This window comes from Berghia stephanieae, chromosome 5, assembly GCF_034508935.2.
Source record: "Berghia stephanieae isolate SIO BIC M18660-M18661 chromosome 5, UCSD_Bste_1.3, whole genome shotgun sequence".
Taxonomy (NCBI): Eukaryota; Metazoa; Mollusca; class Gastropoda; order Nudibranchia; family Aeolidiidae; genus Berghia; species Berghia stephanieae.
In genome coordinates, this window is record NC_088364.1 from 53,282,101 (window position 1) to 53,299,118 (window position 17,018).

Below are 17,018 nucleotides of genomic sequence, written 5' to 3' on the forward strand. Positions count from 1 at the left end.
CCGCCTCATTCCACTCCATTTATGTCTTCTTATCATTATCATTGTTGACGTTTCAAACTGGTGCGAAATGAAACAATCACCTTGGCCACGTGGAATATTCGTAAATTAAACCACTTAGGTAAATTTGAAAACGTTATTCAATAAATGAAAAAGTTCCAAATTAACCTCCTTGGAATCTCAGAAATGAAGTAGAAAGGAGAAGGACGAGTTAAAGAAGATGATTTTGTATTGTATTATGCAGGTGGAAAACATCATGAGAAAGGAGTTGGAATTATTTTAGACAAATCAACATCAAAGTGCTATTTAGATCATGTTGCAATCTCAGAAAGAGTTATTTTAGTAAAGTTGAAAGGAAACCCGTTTAATGTTAATATTATTCAAATATACGCCCCAACATCAGACAGTGACGAAAACACAATTGAGACATTCTATCAAGATATGGAACAGGCATTAAAACAATGTAAATCTGATGAAATTCGTTTAACAATTGGTGATTTTAATGCAAAGGTTGGTAACGAGAGAGTTGAAAATATCGTTGGACCCCACGCACTAGGTACCAAAAACGATAGTGGGGAAAGACTTGTCGACTGGAGCAGATTGGAAAACCTTACTATTGTCAATACATGGTTTAAAAACCACGATAGAAAGAAGTGGACATGGATAAGCCCATGTGGCCTTTATAAAAATTTGATAGACATTATTCTGGTCCAACATCGATTCAGAAATATCATACGCAACGTAACAACTATTCCAAGCGCAGATTGTAATAGTGACCACCGACCTGTCAAGGCCACGCTAAAAATAAAACTTAAACAAATAAAGAGAAAGAAAGTGGAACCAAAACTGCAATTAGATCAATTGAGAATTAACGATCCAATAAAAAATGATTACAAAGAATGCGTGAAAGAAAAAAGTGGAAACTTGACCTCAGATATAAACATAGATGAGTACTGGAATCAAATATCGAACTGCATCACAGAATCTGCAAGAGAAACTATTCCATCTGTGAAAAAAACACGAACCAAAACAAAAGTGGATTGATGACAAGATCTTGAAACTGATGAATGGAAGACGAAAACTAGAACGTAACAGCAATGGATATAAGAAGCTAATAAGATTATAAAACTTGAGTGTAAGAGAGCAAAGGAAGATTATATTGAACATGAATGTCACAGAATTGAAAGACACCAAACAATTCTACCAGTCAATACAAGATCTAAGTGGAAAACGACCAGCCATGGCAAGAAAATGCGTTAAAGACGCAAACGGTAATATACTTATCGACAACAACGAAATTTTGGAACGCTGGGCAGTATACATAAAAAATCTTTACGCGGATGACAAAAGAGGGACGTGCTTGGATAAACAAATCTCTACTGCGAACAGGGATCCCCAGATTATGCGAGAAGAAGTAGAAGTTTCTTGCAAAGAGATGCAAAGGGGGAAAGCGGTAGGCCAAGATAGTTTTTCAATAGAATTGATTGACGCCCTCGACGATCTGGGAATAGACATTCTGACAAAAGCTTTTAATGTCATATACGAAAAGTGTGAATTGTCTAATGTTTTGAGACAATCGGTATTCATTATCATACCCAAAAAACAAGGAACTTTTGACTGTGACCAACACAGAACAATCAGCATAATGAGCCAGGCCACAAAAATTATATTAAGAATACTTATAAAAAGAATGGGGAGCAAGATCTCTCCAGCGATACGTGACGAGCAGTTTGGTTTTGTTAAAGAAAAGGGTACGGTAAATGCAATCTTTAAATTGAAAACAATAATGCAACGGTCTATCGAAAAACATAAATCACTTGATCTATGCTTCATTGATTATTCCATAGCTTTTGATTCAGTACAGCATGAAACGCTAATCAAAATCTTAGAAAAGATCGGTTTAGACAGTAAAGACCTTCGACTTGTGAAAAACTTATACTGGAATCAAACAGCGTGTGTCAAACTAGATAATGAAACATCGGAGTTCTTTAACATCGAGAAGGGAGTAAGACAAGGTTGCGTCTTATCACCGGACCTTTTTAACATACACGTACGCTCGTATATAGTGAATTAATATTCAAAGAAATTGAAGATACGAAAGGCGTCGTCGTTGGAGGGCAGAATATGAATCGCATAAGATATGCAGACGATGGTACTCTGATGGCATACTCTCCAGAACACGTGCAGAAAATTTTAGATATACTGGTGTGCAAAAGTGAAGAGATTGGCCTGAAACTAAATGTTAAGAAAACCGAATGCATGGTGGTCTCAAAGAATTACAACAACACGATCTTCCACTTGTCAAGTAAAGGAGAGACCATCAAACAAGTGAAGAAATGTACATATTTAAGCACTATCATTACCCATGACGCACGTGACATAGAGGATAGAAAACAAAGAATAGCAATAGCAAAAAAAAGTGTTCCATAAAATGCGACCAGTTGTGTCAAACAACAACCTGAAGTTGAAGACCAGAATGAAAGTAGTAGAAACATATTTTATAAGTACTATTTTATACGGTTGTGAAACGTGGACGCTTGAAAAAGAATGTACGAGGAGGTTAGAGGCATTTGAGATGTGGGTGTATAGAAGAATGGTGAGGCTATCATGGACAGACAGGTATACGAACGAGGAAGTGTTGGAGAATGTGAGAAAAGGAAGAATATTGATCGATACCATCAGAAAGAGGCAGTTACGGTTTCTGGGACATGTGTGGAGAAGAGACGGAATAGAAAAGTTGGTAACATCTGGGATGATCGAAAGAAAGAGAGATAGAGAAAGACAAAGAATGACTTATTTAAATAACCTAAGAATGGCCAAATGTGATTTTAAAAGCAACACAGATTTCATGTGCACCGCAGAGGATCGTGATTCGTGGAGACAGCTTACCGGCAACGTGCTCAAGAGCACAAGCCGCGATGGATGATGATGATCATTATCATCATTTTTGAAAATCGGAATTTTAGAGAAAATGGCGGAATAGTGGAAAAAGGAATAGTGAAAAATAGGAATGATTCCGTCAAAAGCAGAAGGGTTGGCAGGTATCTGATGACATTGATGATGATATAATTTATTCAGAGAAAAATCATGGTTATTGACCATGAAGGGCCTAAATAAATTCTTGAACTTGAACTTCTAAAAGGAATCGGTTAGAATTTGATTATTAGCACCTCTAGCCCCGTGCTTTCGAATGAATGACATTGAAAAGGAACCTGATCGCTAGTTTTAATGGATTATAGATAGAATGAAGTTGACGTCACTCAGGTCCTTGTTATTGTTTTTTGCCATCCACGTTTATGAGTAATTCTCACTTAACTGTATTAAGCAGACCATTGAAGTTCATGGTTACACATAGTTTTGTGTCTTGGTCCGTTATATTTCCGGATGGCAATGTGGTGAACTTCTTTGCCAAGCGCATACTATCTATAGTGGTATAATCTAACACACACACACACACACACACACACACACACGACTAAATAAAAGAAAGATAAGGGAATGCAGTTCAAACTGGACAAAAGTACCTGCCAACCCTTCCGCTTTTGACGGAATCATTCCTACTTTTTCACTCTTCCGTCATTGTCTCTAAAATTCCGATTTTCAAAAATGATGTTAATGATAAGCAGAAATAAATGGAGGGGGGGGGGGAGTGTTAAAAAGGTGAATTTTCTTTTTAATGATTGCCAAAAGGGAGTAAAGTAGGGAAATCAATTACACTCCTTTCCCATTCCATTACCTAATACATGTGAATATGTAGCTTTGCCAGTTTTGGACCAATCTGTGTTGTCTAGTGTCACAGGCATAAAGCCCACCCCACCCCCACCCTCCTCACCTCTCAAAATTGTAACGCTGTGCCAATATCCAACAACTATGTGCCGTTTTAAGTAGATCATTTGAAGGATCATTGAAGTCATTCATTTCTTTCGACGAAGAATCCCAGCCAGGGCTAGGGCAAAACTAATCTGTCTCATTACATGGAAAATGACAAAAAGCAAAATGAAAGGGAGATATTGAATATTGGGGGAACAGGAAGTACAGCAAGAAGGAACACTATCCAGTTGACAGAAGCTTTGGCATCGTGTTAAGTAGAATCTACTGTAATTGAAATAACACTTCAAGCGAGCAACAGAAGTACAACCATTATTATTGATTACAGTACGACAAAGAACAGATGACGGAGGAGATAAAAAGATGTAATAATATCTAAGGGGATTTTTCCCGTAACCCGAAAGCACATTCTAATTATAGACATGACGGCAAAACAAAACAAAAGCAAAAAAAAAAAAAACCCCAAAAAACGCCAAATCAGCATGAACTGTGCATAATCTGAATTGAATAAGGAATAGAATTTGTTGGGTGTTTGCGGGTTTGTTTTTTTTTTTGTTTTTTTGTTTTTTTCTTTTTATTTTGGGGGGGGGGGGGGGGGGGGGGCGGGTTAACGGTGTTAGCGACGACATGGGGTCATTTGAACCAATGGGAACAAAGTACTACGACAGGATATGATAAAAGAGTGAATAAAGTAGGTGATAGATATAAAATAGAAGATTTGTTAAAGAAATCAATAATAATAATAATAATAATTGCGGTTTCGCTTTGCCGTAAAGAAAAGAAAAGAAAAGAAAAGAATGGAGGAAACGAATATTTAATTAATGAACAGCTTCAATGAATGTACAATATAAACGTTTTCAGGCCTTTAATGCACAATGAAAGGGTAATTTAACCTGGGAGCCAGTTTTTTTCTTTTCTTTTTTTTTTTCGTGACAAGCACATGGGCGGCAACCACTGTACATCAAACAAAGTGAGACAGACATGGGTAAAAAGTAAAAACACAGGAATAACACGGCTCTAATAATACGCTTTGCTCTCCACCTAGAACTAAAATTCCACGGTAAACAAAGTACTTATTCCATCTATCTAGATAACAAGGGATAGCAATGGTAATTGTGTTCTTAATCTTACTATGTATAGAAAAGCTACTCAGAGGCTCAACGATGCGGTGTCTCGTCTTGCAATAAAGTCAAGGGATGTTAAGCGTAGCAGTCAGTAATTGGATGGGTGACAACGATGACAAAACTTTGGCCCCATCGTTGTGTCCTTGGTGTGTGTGGGTGTGTGTATGTGCTTGTGTGTGTGTGTGTATGTGTGTAGCACCTCAAGTTGTTCCCGCCAGCTTCCTCAGAAGACTGTTGCGTTTCTCTATCTTCCGGGCAACTCTTTCGAGATGGACCCGATAGGTAAGACTGCAGTCCAGCGTAATCCCCGGGTACTTCGGATTCGGCTCATATGGGAGAAGCTGGTCCCCGACGAGGACGTTTGGTTTACGGGTGTGCCAGCTACTGCATAGGTGGAACGCTGTGGCCACGGTATTTGAAGTGGTCATCTTCAGGTACCATTTGTTACAGTAGGATTTGTGTCTGGTAACACCCCGTATACGCTCTCGAGACGGATGTATGACAATCGTGTAGAGGCAAGGGGAATAAGCCATGAAATTTAGTTGATCTTTAATTTGCTTTCATTGGTTCCTTCCCTTGTTCCGGTCATGAATAATCTAAGTCCAAATATTTCTGTTTGTGGATTTGAATTTAGTCAAATCATTCATAAAATTGCAACATCACAAATTAATTCTTTTGTTGATGAATTAAATCTGTACAAGTGGCATTTCAGCTTAACTCTTATAAGAGTGATGATGTTGTGGTCTTGTCTTGCAGAATGACAAGATTTCTGACCTAAAGGTCAGTGGTTTGTGTTTGTTTTTGTTTTTAAGGGATTTACGCGCTTGCGACACATTTAGGTCATTTCAGTGCCAGTAAAAAGGAAGAATATGGGATAGTGAAAAAATTATAGAATTACAGGTAAAGGTATTTGAGAAAAAGTAAGACAAAGGAGAAATGTTTCAAATAGGAAGTAGATTCCTAGAGCATACTTAGTTTGAGGTCACCTAAGTCTCATCCCGACAATCAGCACAGGATCCCACGAAGAGGAATACACTCAAATGCTTCCAATACAAAAATATAAGGATAAGTACATAATAGAGAGATGATTTACAAGGGAAAAAAATCACATCCCAAAACTAACACTATAGATAGTTCGAAGTTGACGTCACTCAGGTCTTTGTTATTGTTTTTTGCCATCCACGTTTATGAAGACCTGTAAATGAGCTCTATAAAAATTGACTGAAACTCTTCTTCGTAATTCGTCGTAGCGGTAAAATCCAAAGAATCAAAATGAAAGGTAAACAGCAAGCTCACTTGAGCAAAGCAATGGCAGAAAACTAATTTGTGCGGGAATTAATTAGGCTAATTACCATTGTTCCTTATAATTAGGTATCCAATCAGTGAAGAAACTTAGAAACGGTCAACCAGATTGTTTACAACATGAGGCAATCGAAATGTGCTTGTAGCAATCATATAACTTTCGATTTGAAGGTGTCTACATAACGAACTTCCGGTGTTCGAATTTTTCTTTTCCATACTTTTCCTGTCCTTCAAGTAAATGTGGTCAATTTTGGCTTAGACGAAACAGTGAAATTTATCGCTCGGCGGCTCAGTTAAAATTGGCTGCGACAGGTCTGGAAAGTGAAAAAATAATTTCACGAAGGCTGTGTGAAAATACACTGGGGTGTGTTCAGACACGGCAATTCTAAAAAGTGTTGCTTAGCCTTGGCAATATATCCATCGTTAATATAAACGGCCCATGAGCTATGCATAGCGCTGTGGAACATTCCTAATTAACTTTACAGTCATTCGACTACGATTCGTGAATTCTTTCTTTATTCAATTCTTTCTTATCTTTTTATAATATTTGAATTTGACGAATTGACTGATTTCAGTTGACTGAGAATTTACAGGTCTCGTTTATGAGTAGTTCTCACTAAATTGTAATAAGCAGACTATAAACGATCATGATTACACACAGTTTTGTGTGTTGGCCAGTTATACTTCCGGATGGCAATGTTGTGAACTTCTTAGCCAAGTGCATACTATCTATACATTTAACTGTTTTCCTCTCAGCCAAGGGCCAAGATGAAACTAAGCAATCCCTTTCCAAGACAAAGACAGAAAGCAACTCAGAAAACAGATGTCGGGGGATGGAAGACAGCAAGTGACCTCCTGCCACCATGGGAAACCAAAAGACCCTACCCCATTGCCACTTTGTGGTCTTGTCTTGCAGGATGATTAGATTTCTGGGTTGAAGGTCCCTGGTTTAGTCAAGTGTGGTGGCAAGTCAAGTTAAGTTTATACACAAAACAATTCATTCTCAAACAATTGTACCCAAGTCTGACTAAACACTTTTTCACTCTTTGGGTAAAACTTTTACTTCATATGTCTCATCGATCAGCTTTGGAGTTTTGTGGTATGACACTCTTCTTCGGTAGGTTCCGGGTATGAGTCCCACTCTGAGTGGCACAGAATTGAGTCCTTAGAAAAGGCTCTTTACTCACCATGTTCAGGTGTAAAATAAACATTTGGCTGTTAAAATGTGTTGTGTCAGCTGAAAATTTTTTTTGTAATAATGCCTTGCAAGTTATATATCTCATCCTACATTTTAAGTGTTGTTATCAGCCTAAGATCCTTTACTTTGTAAAAAGTGTTTTGAGTGCATTAAGTGGACATTGCACTATATTACCGCTTACTTTGGATGTTGCCTTGGATGTCTAGATTTGTCAACTTCAATCATACATGTTGCAACTCTGTGCAGCCAAAGACAATCGAGACTGTTTTGTGTGATGAGGACAAATGGACATACCTAAGCCTTCATCATGATCTTATCTATTTTTCTGTTAGTTCCATTTGGTCATTAATTTTTTTATTTTCAGGCAGGTATAGCTTTATTTCATGGTATTCTATTGTAACTTTAGAACAATAAAAGGAACATAATAAATAAATGTAAAGTTATGATAATATAGATGATAAACTATCAGACTACCCAAACTGGTCTGACATTCAAAGCAAGCAACCAAAACAAAAGAGACACCACACTTGTAGCAAAATAAACATTTTAACTTCACACTGAAGGCAAATTTTAGTATTTTACATTTCCATTTATTATAAAACAATGGAAGAGAAAAGCAAATTTTACATTTTTTCTCCTCCTATATTGAACAAGAGATTTTGAAGATAAGATAACATTGGGCCATTTTACAAAATAAATACATTTTACTCTTTTCAATCTTTTCTCCCTATTATTCGTAGCAGATGTTGTTTAAATCATACTTTCATCTATCTCCATATTTCTTAATAATACTTTTAATAGAGAACATTTAAACATTCACCACTCAGCATATATCCTTTAATAGGGATCACATAGCAAGAATTCTATTTTATTTACAATTACAATGTATGTGTAAAATTATGTCTCCCAAACATTTGTAAAAGCATTCTCCGCTATTTCTAATGTTCCTGAAATTTCCTTCATTACAAAATGACAGGTTTTATAAATGTGTGCTTTATTTTTCATTTCAATTTCACTCCTCCTTTTTTTTTTTTTTTTTTTTATTTTACTCTTCAACATCTACACGGGAAGTGACTCAAAAAAACTAAATAACTTTTTGACTGTAGCAGAGATGCCAACTTTAAATTTGGCTCACAGGAGTTTCAGACACCCCTCGTAGGAATTTCAATGCTGAAAGAGGAATTTCCGAATACAAGAAAAAGGAATTGGATCGGTATTTGGCATTGAGTTTACATATTGTATAGTTCTAAATAGATAACTGATTAGAATTATGTACTGTAGGGATTGTTTGGTTGTTTTTTTTTTCTATTTTTTTCAAACCAAGTCCCAGTTGGCATTTTCATTAATAGAAATCATCTTCCTCATCTCCTTTGTCAGTCTTGGCCTGGTTCTGTATCTGACTCTGACTTTTGTACATTTCACACACCTGGTGGAAAAATAAAGAAAATCAGTCAAATAATGATGACTTTGCATCTACGTTTATTTTCTTAATTTCTGGGCTGAAAGTGGGCCATTAACTTCTATCTTGAGCGATTGTCTCTGAAAATTTCCATGTGAGTTTGGGATTACAATTAGAAAAGTGTGTTCTATCTACCTCTGCTTTGTTTTTCGTTATCATTAAAAGACACCCATTTGTTGGCAGGTATTTCTGGATTTTCTCTTAGACTCCTCCTAAAGAGTTTCTATCTAGCCTCCAATAGTTTAGTTGAAAATTGACATTCATCAAATTATTTGTTGAGTGAATTGTTTGATATTTTTGTTGACAACAATATTAATCACATATTATAATTTGGATGTTGTTCATGACTCATAATGTAAATGTCCAAATGTATTCAAATACCTGAAAATAAAACATTAAAAACAGAAACTGGTTTGTCTCATTTAAAAATAAAACTAATATTTGAGGTGTTTAGACCATATAATAAGTGATTGTTTGTTTGTTTTTAAGGGTTTTACGGCGCTTGCAACACATTAAGGTCATATCAGCGCCAGTAAAGGCATGATATTTGGAATTTAATAGTCAAGGAGAATATGCTACTCTGTTCCCAAGAATCTTTGGCAATGTTATTAGCATTAGCAGACTAAGACCTATCCAGAAAAAAAGGGTAATTTTTAACGCTCTCAAGTTCACCCTCAGTGAAAATCGAACAAATTTGTCCGATTTTCCAAATATATGAACTCAAGAGAGTTAAAAGGAACAAAGCTTGTGTGCTTACCTGAGCAGCGGAAGTAGCTTCCTCTGGTTTCTTGTCATCACGAATCCGATGGAAACGAGGAAAGCGCAATGAAATACCCTTTTTGCTGTCCACCTACAAAATCAAGCCAAAATACATTTCAATTAAATGATGAAAAAAATCCAAATACTGATATTTTCCCCTCTATCAATAATTGATAATGAAAAGCAATTTTATGTCTCTTTGTATTTAAACTACACACGTAATGTAACTTAACTAAATCATGACATTTTAAATTTTAAAAAAGAATTTAATCTCTTCATGCATAATAAAACCAAGTATTCTTTATAATTCAAATGAGGTAAAAATAAAAAAGACTATTTTGGGCTCAAAACTATTCTTCAGCCAAAAAAATAAAAACATGAATACATTACTAAACAGTCGATTTGGTTTTTTAGTAATGTATTTATGTTTTCATTTTTGTTGTTGTTGTTGAATGAAGAATGCTTTTGATCCCGAAACATTCTGTGGTAGATATTTTGTTCTTTTTTTAAAGCTGTTATATTCATTTTGTTCATTACAAACTACAATGTGGAAATGGATCAAAGACCAAAAGTTCTGAGGTCTCTGTATTTTTAAAAATGTGTTCTTTTACACAGTGCAAAATCCATATACACTATGCTCAAGGCGCGTTTTAAGGGGTCCTAGCAAACATCATCATTAAACATGTAGGACAAGAGACGATGCACTTTTACACATTTTAAAAATAGAAACAACACTCTTCACTGTCAGATAGCCAGTTTACACCTGAATTTGGTGAGAAAATCAAAGTTAAAAGTTTTTTTCAAAGGACGTTACTTTGCCCCGCCGCCTGTAGCGGGACTTAACCTAGGACCAACAGGTGACAAGTCGAGTGTCACACCATTAGACTACAAACTGCAATGACATATGAATTTTATCGTTCTTACCAGTCCTATGGCTGCCTTGTGTGTTGGAGAGATGGACAGGTCAGCTGCCTTGATCTCCCACACCTGGACAGGCTCAAACCAATGATCTGGCTCATGGGCAGAGTCCCAGGCATAGTAGGATTTGGGTTTGGGTGTCACGTGGTCCTTGAGGAAATTATGGTGCTTCTCTAAGTCTTCATCTGTAAATCCTGTACCAATCTAGAATGGGGGGGGGGGGGGGGGGGGGGGGGGGGGGAATTTGATAACTGAATGTCAACAATTGCCACACTTTTAAACAAATTGAATATTTTCTTAAATTAATCAATAAGGGTGTCAACTAGCTAATCCAGATGTCAATATTATCAGAATTGCTTTAGGGTCCTTTCCTTCTATTTCTTGTTTAAATGGGCGATGTCAATTTTAAGTGTATATTATGAAACTTGACAAAATGAACTAATATTTGAATTTACTTCAAAGCAAATTAAAATAGATTCTCAAATTGATTTTTTTTTTTTTTAATTTTAAAAATTAAAATTTTTAAATTCTGTTTATTTGAATGTTTAAATTAAATTCTAAGCTTAATGTTTGCAATATTAGCAAATAAAAAATGTTGTAGGAAGTGGAATGGAAAATATCAACCTATAATGTTTACTATCCTTTTTAAATAAACTTTCTCTTCATGGGATGAATAAGGTATCATCTTATCCTACCTTGCATATAGACTGGAATTCTTCATTATCGGGATCATAGCAAGCCAGGAGAAATCCACCATATTTGCCAGTCCTCTTTCCTGTCCCCAAATAGCCTCCGATAACGACAACATCCAAAGTGTCACCCACTCCTTCTAAGTAGTCTTTTTTAAGCTAAGGATTAAAAACCAATCATGATAAAATAAAGAAGTCCGTCAAAGCTTTAACTCTCTCCTTACCAGCCATTTTTAGGATTTTCCCCAAAACTTCACACCCAAATAACATAAAAAAAATAGATTTTTTTATCACTCAAACACAATAGCAGTAAGTTCTTGTGATAAATAATTTCTGTAGCAAAACATGCTCTACAACACACTGTCAATTTTCTTTAAATTTTATGATGTACTAGAGAAATTTGAATAATAAAAATGTTGGTTGTATCGTAACAAATGTGACAATTTTCCTATAGTTGGTAAGGAGAGGGTTAAGGCCCGATGAGCCAAAGTATATCCTGGTTTCTGTGGAGTTAAACAGTAACAATTGCTTGCTACCTTGCAGTTGCAAAGTGCTTTTCAAAGATCTAAAACCCAGCTCCTTGTTTTGTTATATATTTTTGATCAAGCAAATAATGCGAAATTTTAATTATTTTAATCTGATCTGAAAGTATAATATAAGGCTGAATGAATAAATGGCAGAGTGTATGAGTACAAAGTTATTTCCCTTCTATTTCTGCATTCTTCATAATTAAATACCTACATCATCTAAAGTGTTTAATTCATCAGAGTAAACAAGATTTCTCCATCAAAATATCAGCTCACGACAACAACTGTTCCCTTGATACCTACTCACATATTTTATACTTGGATGCCGAACCAAATTTTTTTTCTTTTGAATGGACTTCACTATTTATAACAGATAAATTAAATATATAAGTGAATCTATTGATGAACTGTTCCTACCTTCAGCCAGTTGTGAGATCGCTTAGCAATTTCATATGTGGCATCAACATCAAGAGTCTTCACCATCAAACCTTCACAATTTCCTGTTAAGAGAATATAAGAATGCAAAAATAAGAATTATTTTTAATCCGATGTGTGTTTGCTTGCAGGAGTTGCTGTTTGTGACACTAACTTTAAGGTCATTTCAGCAGATAAGGTAAAAAGGTTAATATAAGTAGAAGAATGTATTTTAATTTGCCATACTTCAAAATAATGTTTCAAAGCCCAAAACAATAGCAACAGCTGCCAATCAAATGACTCATTTCTATATAAAATCCCCTTTACCATCTAGGTTGTTTCAAACGCCTCCATTATTATTTTTTTTTTTTAATGTTGGTCTATTCATGACAGTAGGATTGTGTGTACACATCTTTTAAAATTTCCAAAATAGTCATGAGAATAATGTTATTTTCTTCACCTTGCATTGATCATGTGACCTCTTGATCTGGTGGAAAGTTAATAAACCACTAGCCAGTCCTTCAATTGAACCATGGATAAGAGATGGACAGCATCAATGGTTATTATCTATATTAACCCGGGTGTTGTTGAAGGGTTCAGGGAAGGTGCTATTAATTGCAAAAAAAAAAATTTTAAAACAAACTTCTGTAAGAACAAAGCTTTTCATTCAAATGGATTCCGATGATACTCTATCCCAAACAAAAGTAGAAAAAGATACACTCATCATGCGCCATGTTGTCATACATTTGAGATTCCCATGGAAAAATACAAGCTATATATGAAGGCGGTTTCTATGCTATAATATATTTCCAATACAAATGTATTATACTTTTGAAAAATATCATAATTCTAGTACTAAGATCTTGAATGGATCTCCATATCTCCACTACAAAATATAATTTTTCTTTGTTTCAAGCACATAGACATTTTCCTCATCAACTAATGACCATGCCAGAAACTGCATACACAAAAGCATCAGAGACTCTGTGACCAGCCTATTATCAGTTAAAGCACAGCCATTCAATTCATAATTATATTATTGAGTCCGAATTAGTTCCAACAGCTTGCAAGCAGATGTACAAGACAGAGGAACCGACCCACATAAAGTAAATGATTACCAACCTTTTATAGACTCGTCTAAGAAGTCTTGAATTTCATCTGTATTGGATGAAATCATCGATTTGGCATAAACAAACTCCCCGTCCACTTCATTGAATGATGACCTCAATAGTTCTCGTCTCCTTCTGAATGGCTGATCTACCAGGGACTCGCCATTCAAATACAACACATCAAAGGCGTAAACACACACCTGGACTTTTATCTTGCTTTCATCAGCATCCTGAAAAGAAACAAAATCACGGTTGAATTTCATATAGAATTAATAATTACCCATCTTGAAAACATACATAACTGTATTCTCCTTATCAAAGATCATAATTTTAAAATAAAAATAAAAACAAACTGTTTTTACTTTAAAAACTGCCTCACAACAAATGTAGAAGTCTCATTCTGGAGGAAAATGAATGATATTATTTTCTTCAATAATCAATCAGTATATCTAATACCAAAATGAAAAAAGAAAACTCTGAGCTTTTATATAGAACAATATCCACTTAGAGCGCTCAAAGCGCTTTACAAGGGGTCCCTAGCCAACAGCAACACTTAACATACAGGACAAGACATGAAGCCTGTTAGACAATATTACCATTTTTCCGACAGAGACAACGCTTATTAACGGCCAAGTACTCAATTTACACCCGAGTACAGTGAGAGAATAAGAGTAAAAGAGCTTTTTTCCAGAGACTCAGCTCATTGCGGGACTCAAACCCTGGACCCTCCAGTCCAAAGGTGAGTGTCATATGTCTGGACCACATAACTGCACAAATTGAACATTCTCTTTCTTGTGAGTTGCATTAAAGAATTACAGACATTCTGATTCTCCCTATCTAAGTTCCCTTTAACAAAAATTAAATTTAAAAAATAGAGCATTTATATAGTGCAATATCCACTAAACATGCTCAAAGCGCTTTACAAGGGGTCCCTGACCAACAGCAACACGTAACATATAGAACGAGACATGACATGTAGGTGATATTACATATTTTTTTCCGACAGAGACAACTCTGTTAACGGCCAGGTACTCATTTTACACCGGAGTACATTGAGAGAATGTGAGTAAAGAGCCTTTTCCAAGGACTCAACTATGCGCCGAGCGAGGCTCAAACCCAGGACCTTCCGATCCAAAAGCGAGTGTCATACCACAAGACCACTTAGCCATGCAAATTCACAAGAAATTAGCACACCTTTCTTTTCCTGGTACTGAGGACCTGAAATGGCAAGATCTGTTTCTTTTCCACATCCCAGGCTACGGCCTCAGAATCAATGACACATGATTTGACCTCTGATCCCAAAACTTTTGGCATACGCTTGATAATGTCTGGATATTTGCTGGTATTGTCTTCTGAGTTACGGCTATAGATACGTATTGACTTGTCTTCCAGCAAGTGGATCTGGTAGAAGTGATTGAGTAACAAAGAGCATAAATCAAAGAACAAATAGTTTTCACTTTGAAAAAATTCAGCGTAATTAATGAAAAATTGTCTTATTGAATTCAAATTAAATTTGTAAAAAAAAAAGAAGAAAAAATAATAAGTAAAAAGGATCATTAATTGAGTAAAAAAATAGTTTTTACTTTGAAAAAAAATCGCTATAATTAATGAAAAATTGTCTTATTGAATGTAAAATAAATTTTGTAAATTTTTTCTAAAAAGGGAAAAGAAAACATAATTTAGTAGATTGAATTTACACACCGGAATCTGATGACTTTATGCTGATTTTAAAATGTCAATTGGACAGTTTTGAGGGCAAGTAAGTTTTCCTACCTTTTTCAAAACACTAATATAATCACTTCTTTTCACTTTTTTTTTAAAGTGCAAGTCAAGATAAGGTCTAGCACACAAAGTCAGAGTTTCATGGCAGACCTCATAATTTGAAATAATGATCTTTAAATAAGAGGTCTAATATACACATTATAAAGAAGGCATCCAAACGACTTTGTCATCAGCTTTTCATAATGCCGGGGTGCACGAATGCGGTGAATAATTTGCTGATTGGGTCAATGATCATAACATAGTAGTATTAGCACCATTAGAAGCTGCTGCTCATTTTCTACTTGCACACAATTGCAGGTCTGATAATCATAGTAATTATGGGCTTGTTTTGACATTGTTGTAAATGAAAATATTTTGCATTGGTTTGGGAGTATTTTCATTACATTATAAAGCCCACAACTAATTGGGTTAACAGACCTGCAAATAATTACACGTTGCCCACTTGTGCTAAATACTGACCAATTGCCATGCCAGAAAGTGGTGATTATGAAACCTTCTATAGCCTGATACAGTGATAACCACTGTCCAGTAAAAAAGTTATTAATTAATTAAATATGTATTGTATATATTTCTTACTATTTACGATATAGAAACAACAATAGTATTTAGAAACATAAAAGATCCTTTTAAATTCTTTTAGAATGTAAAATGTAAAATTTCATTTCATTTTCCTCGTGTAAATTGACGACGTGAATCTGAGCATTATTGTCAATGCCATTCTAAAAAAAAAAGATTATTTGAAATACTTTCAGACACATCAATATTTTGATTTGAAAAGTGTAGCATGTAAATCAAACTCTAACCTGTGCTCGTTCACCATCATACTTGTATTCACAAGTGAAGTCCATGTTTTCAAATCGTTTTAAGACTTCACTCACACCTTTGGTTGGATGGGCCAACATTGGTTTCAAAGGGATACCTAAAAAAAAAATTTTTTATTTTATTTTAACTAGTTTGTTTGGTTTTTTTTGTTTTTAAGGGTTTTACGGCGCTTGCAACACATTAAGGTCATATCAGCGCCAGTAAAAAGGAAGAAAATGGGATAGTAAAAAGTTCTAGAATTACAATTAAAGCACCCAAGAAAAGTTAAGACAAAGGGGAATTCGTTCAAATAGGAAACAGATGTAGATTCCAAGAGCACACTATCAAAGTACTTAGTTTGAGATCACCTAAAAGTCTCCAAACACCAGCACAGGTCCCCACTAAGAGGAATACACTCAAATGTTTACAAATCATATGTTAAAAATGAAAAGAGTAACAGTACATAACAGAGAGATGATTTACAATGAAAAAAATACCATCTCCCAAAACAATAACTATGCATTTGATTGTTTCCCTCCCAGCTAGGACTCCGGCCAGGGCCAGGACAAAACCAAGTAATCTCATTCCAAGACAAAGACAGAAATCATGTTGGAAAACAGATATAAGGGGATAGAAGACACAGCATGCACCTCCCTGCCCACTATGAGAGGTCAGGAACCCCACCCAGATTTTAACTATTTGAAAGTGACTTAAACTACAACAGATGGACAGGGCCATATAAGCAAATTTAACAAATAAGAGTGAAAGAATAATCCAGTGAGATAGGACAGTGAATAATCAGTGAGATAGGACAGTGAATAATCAGTGAGATAGGACAGTGAATAATCAGTGAGATAGGACAGTGAATAATCCTTTAGATAGCACAGCGAATAAGACATTGCACTTAAACGTGGAAGATCTGAATTCAAACCACTCTCTTGGCATCTTAAGTGTTGCATTTCAGCTGACCCCCGAGTTATCTCTGACTTAATTCGAGAGAGACTTTAAAGACTAATTTCCCCTTGGGAGGTTGGTTCTAAACAATTCCTCAGTCAATAACTAACATGAAAAGTTAATAATATATGCAACACCTGGATAATAAACACAATTC

At 35.4% G+C, this 17,018-nt stretch overlaps 1 protein-coding gene across 2 annotated transcripts in view; it reads right to left on the minus strand.

The window, feature by feature from the left end:
* Nucleotides 1–8,017: 8,017 nt before the first annotated feature.
* Nucleotides 8,018–17,018, minus strand: part of LOC144973188 (DNA ligase 1-like) — a 63,236-nt gene continuing 54,235 nt past the window's right edge. The window contains exons 16-23 of one of the 2 annotated variants that reach the window (XM_078915331.1): nt 15,910–16,025; nt 14,519–14,725; nt 13,338–13,554; nt 12,219–12,301; nt 11,281–11,433; nt 10,592–10,789; nt 9,666–9,758; nt 8,018–8,875 (exon numbers count right to left, since the gene is read on the minus strand). In XM_078915331.1, coding sequence (XP_078771457.1) covers nt 8,792–8,875; nt 9,666–9,758; nt 10,592–10,789; nt 11,281–11,433; nt 12,219–12,301; nt 13,338–13,554; nt 14,519–14,725; nt 15,910–16,025 — 1,151 coding nt within the window. In that variant the 3' untranslated portion in view covers nt 8,018–8,791. The remainder of the gene's footprint in view (nt 8,876–9,665; nt 9,759–10,591; nt 10,790–11,280; nt 11,434–12,218; nt 12,302–13,337; nt 13,555–14,518; nt 14,726–15,909; nt 16,026–17,018) is intronic. The other variant, XM_078915332.1, reaches the window with a different exon arrangement.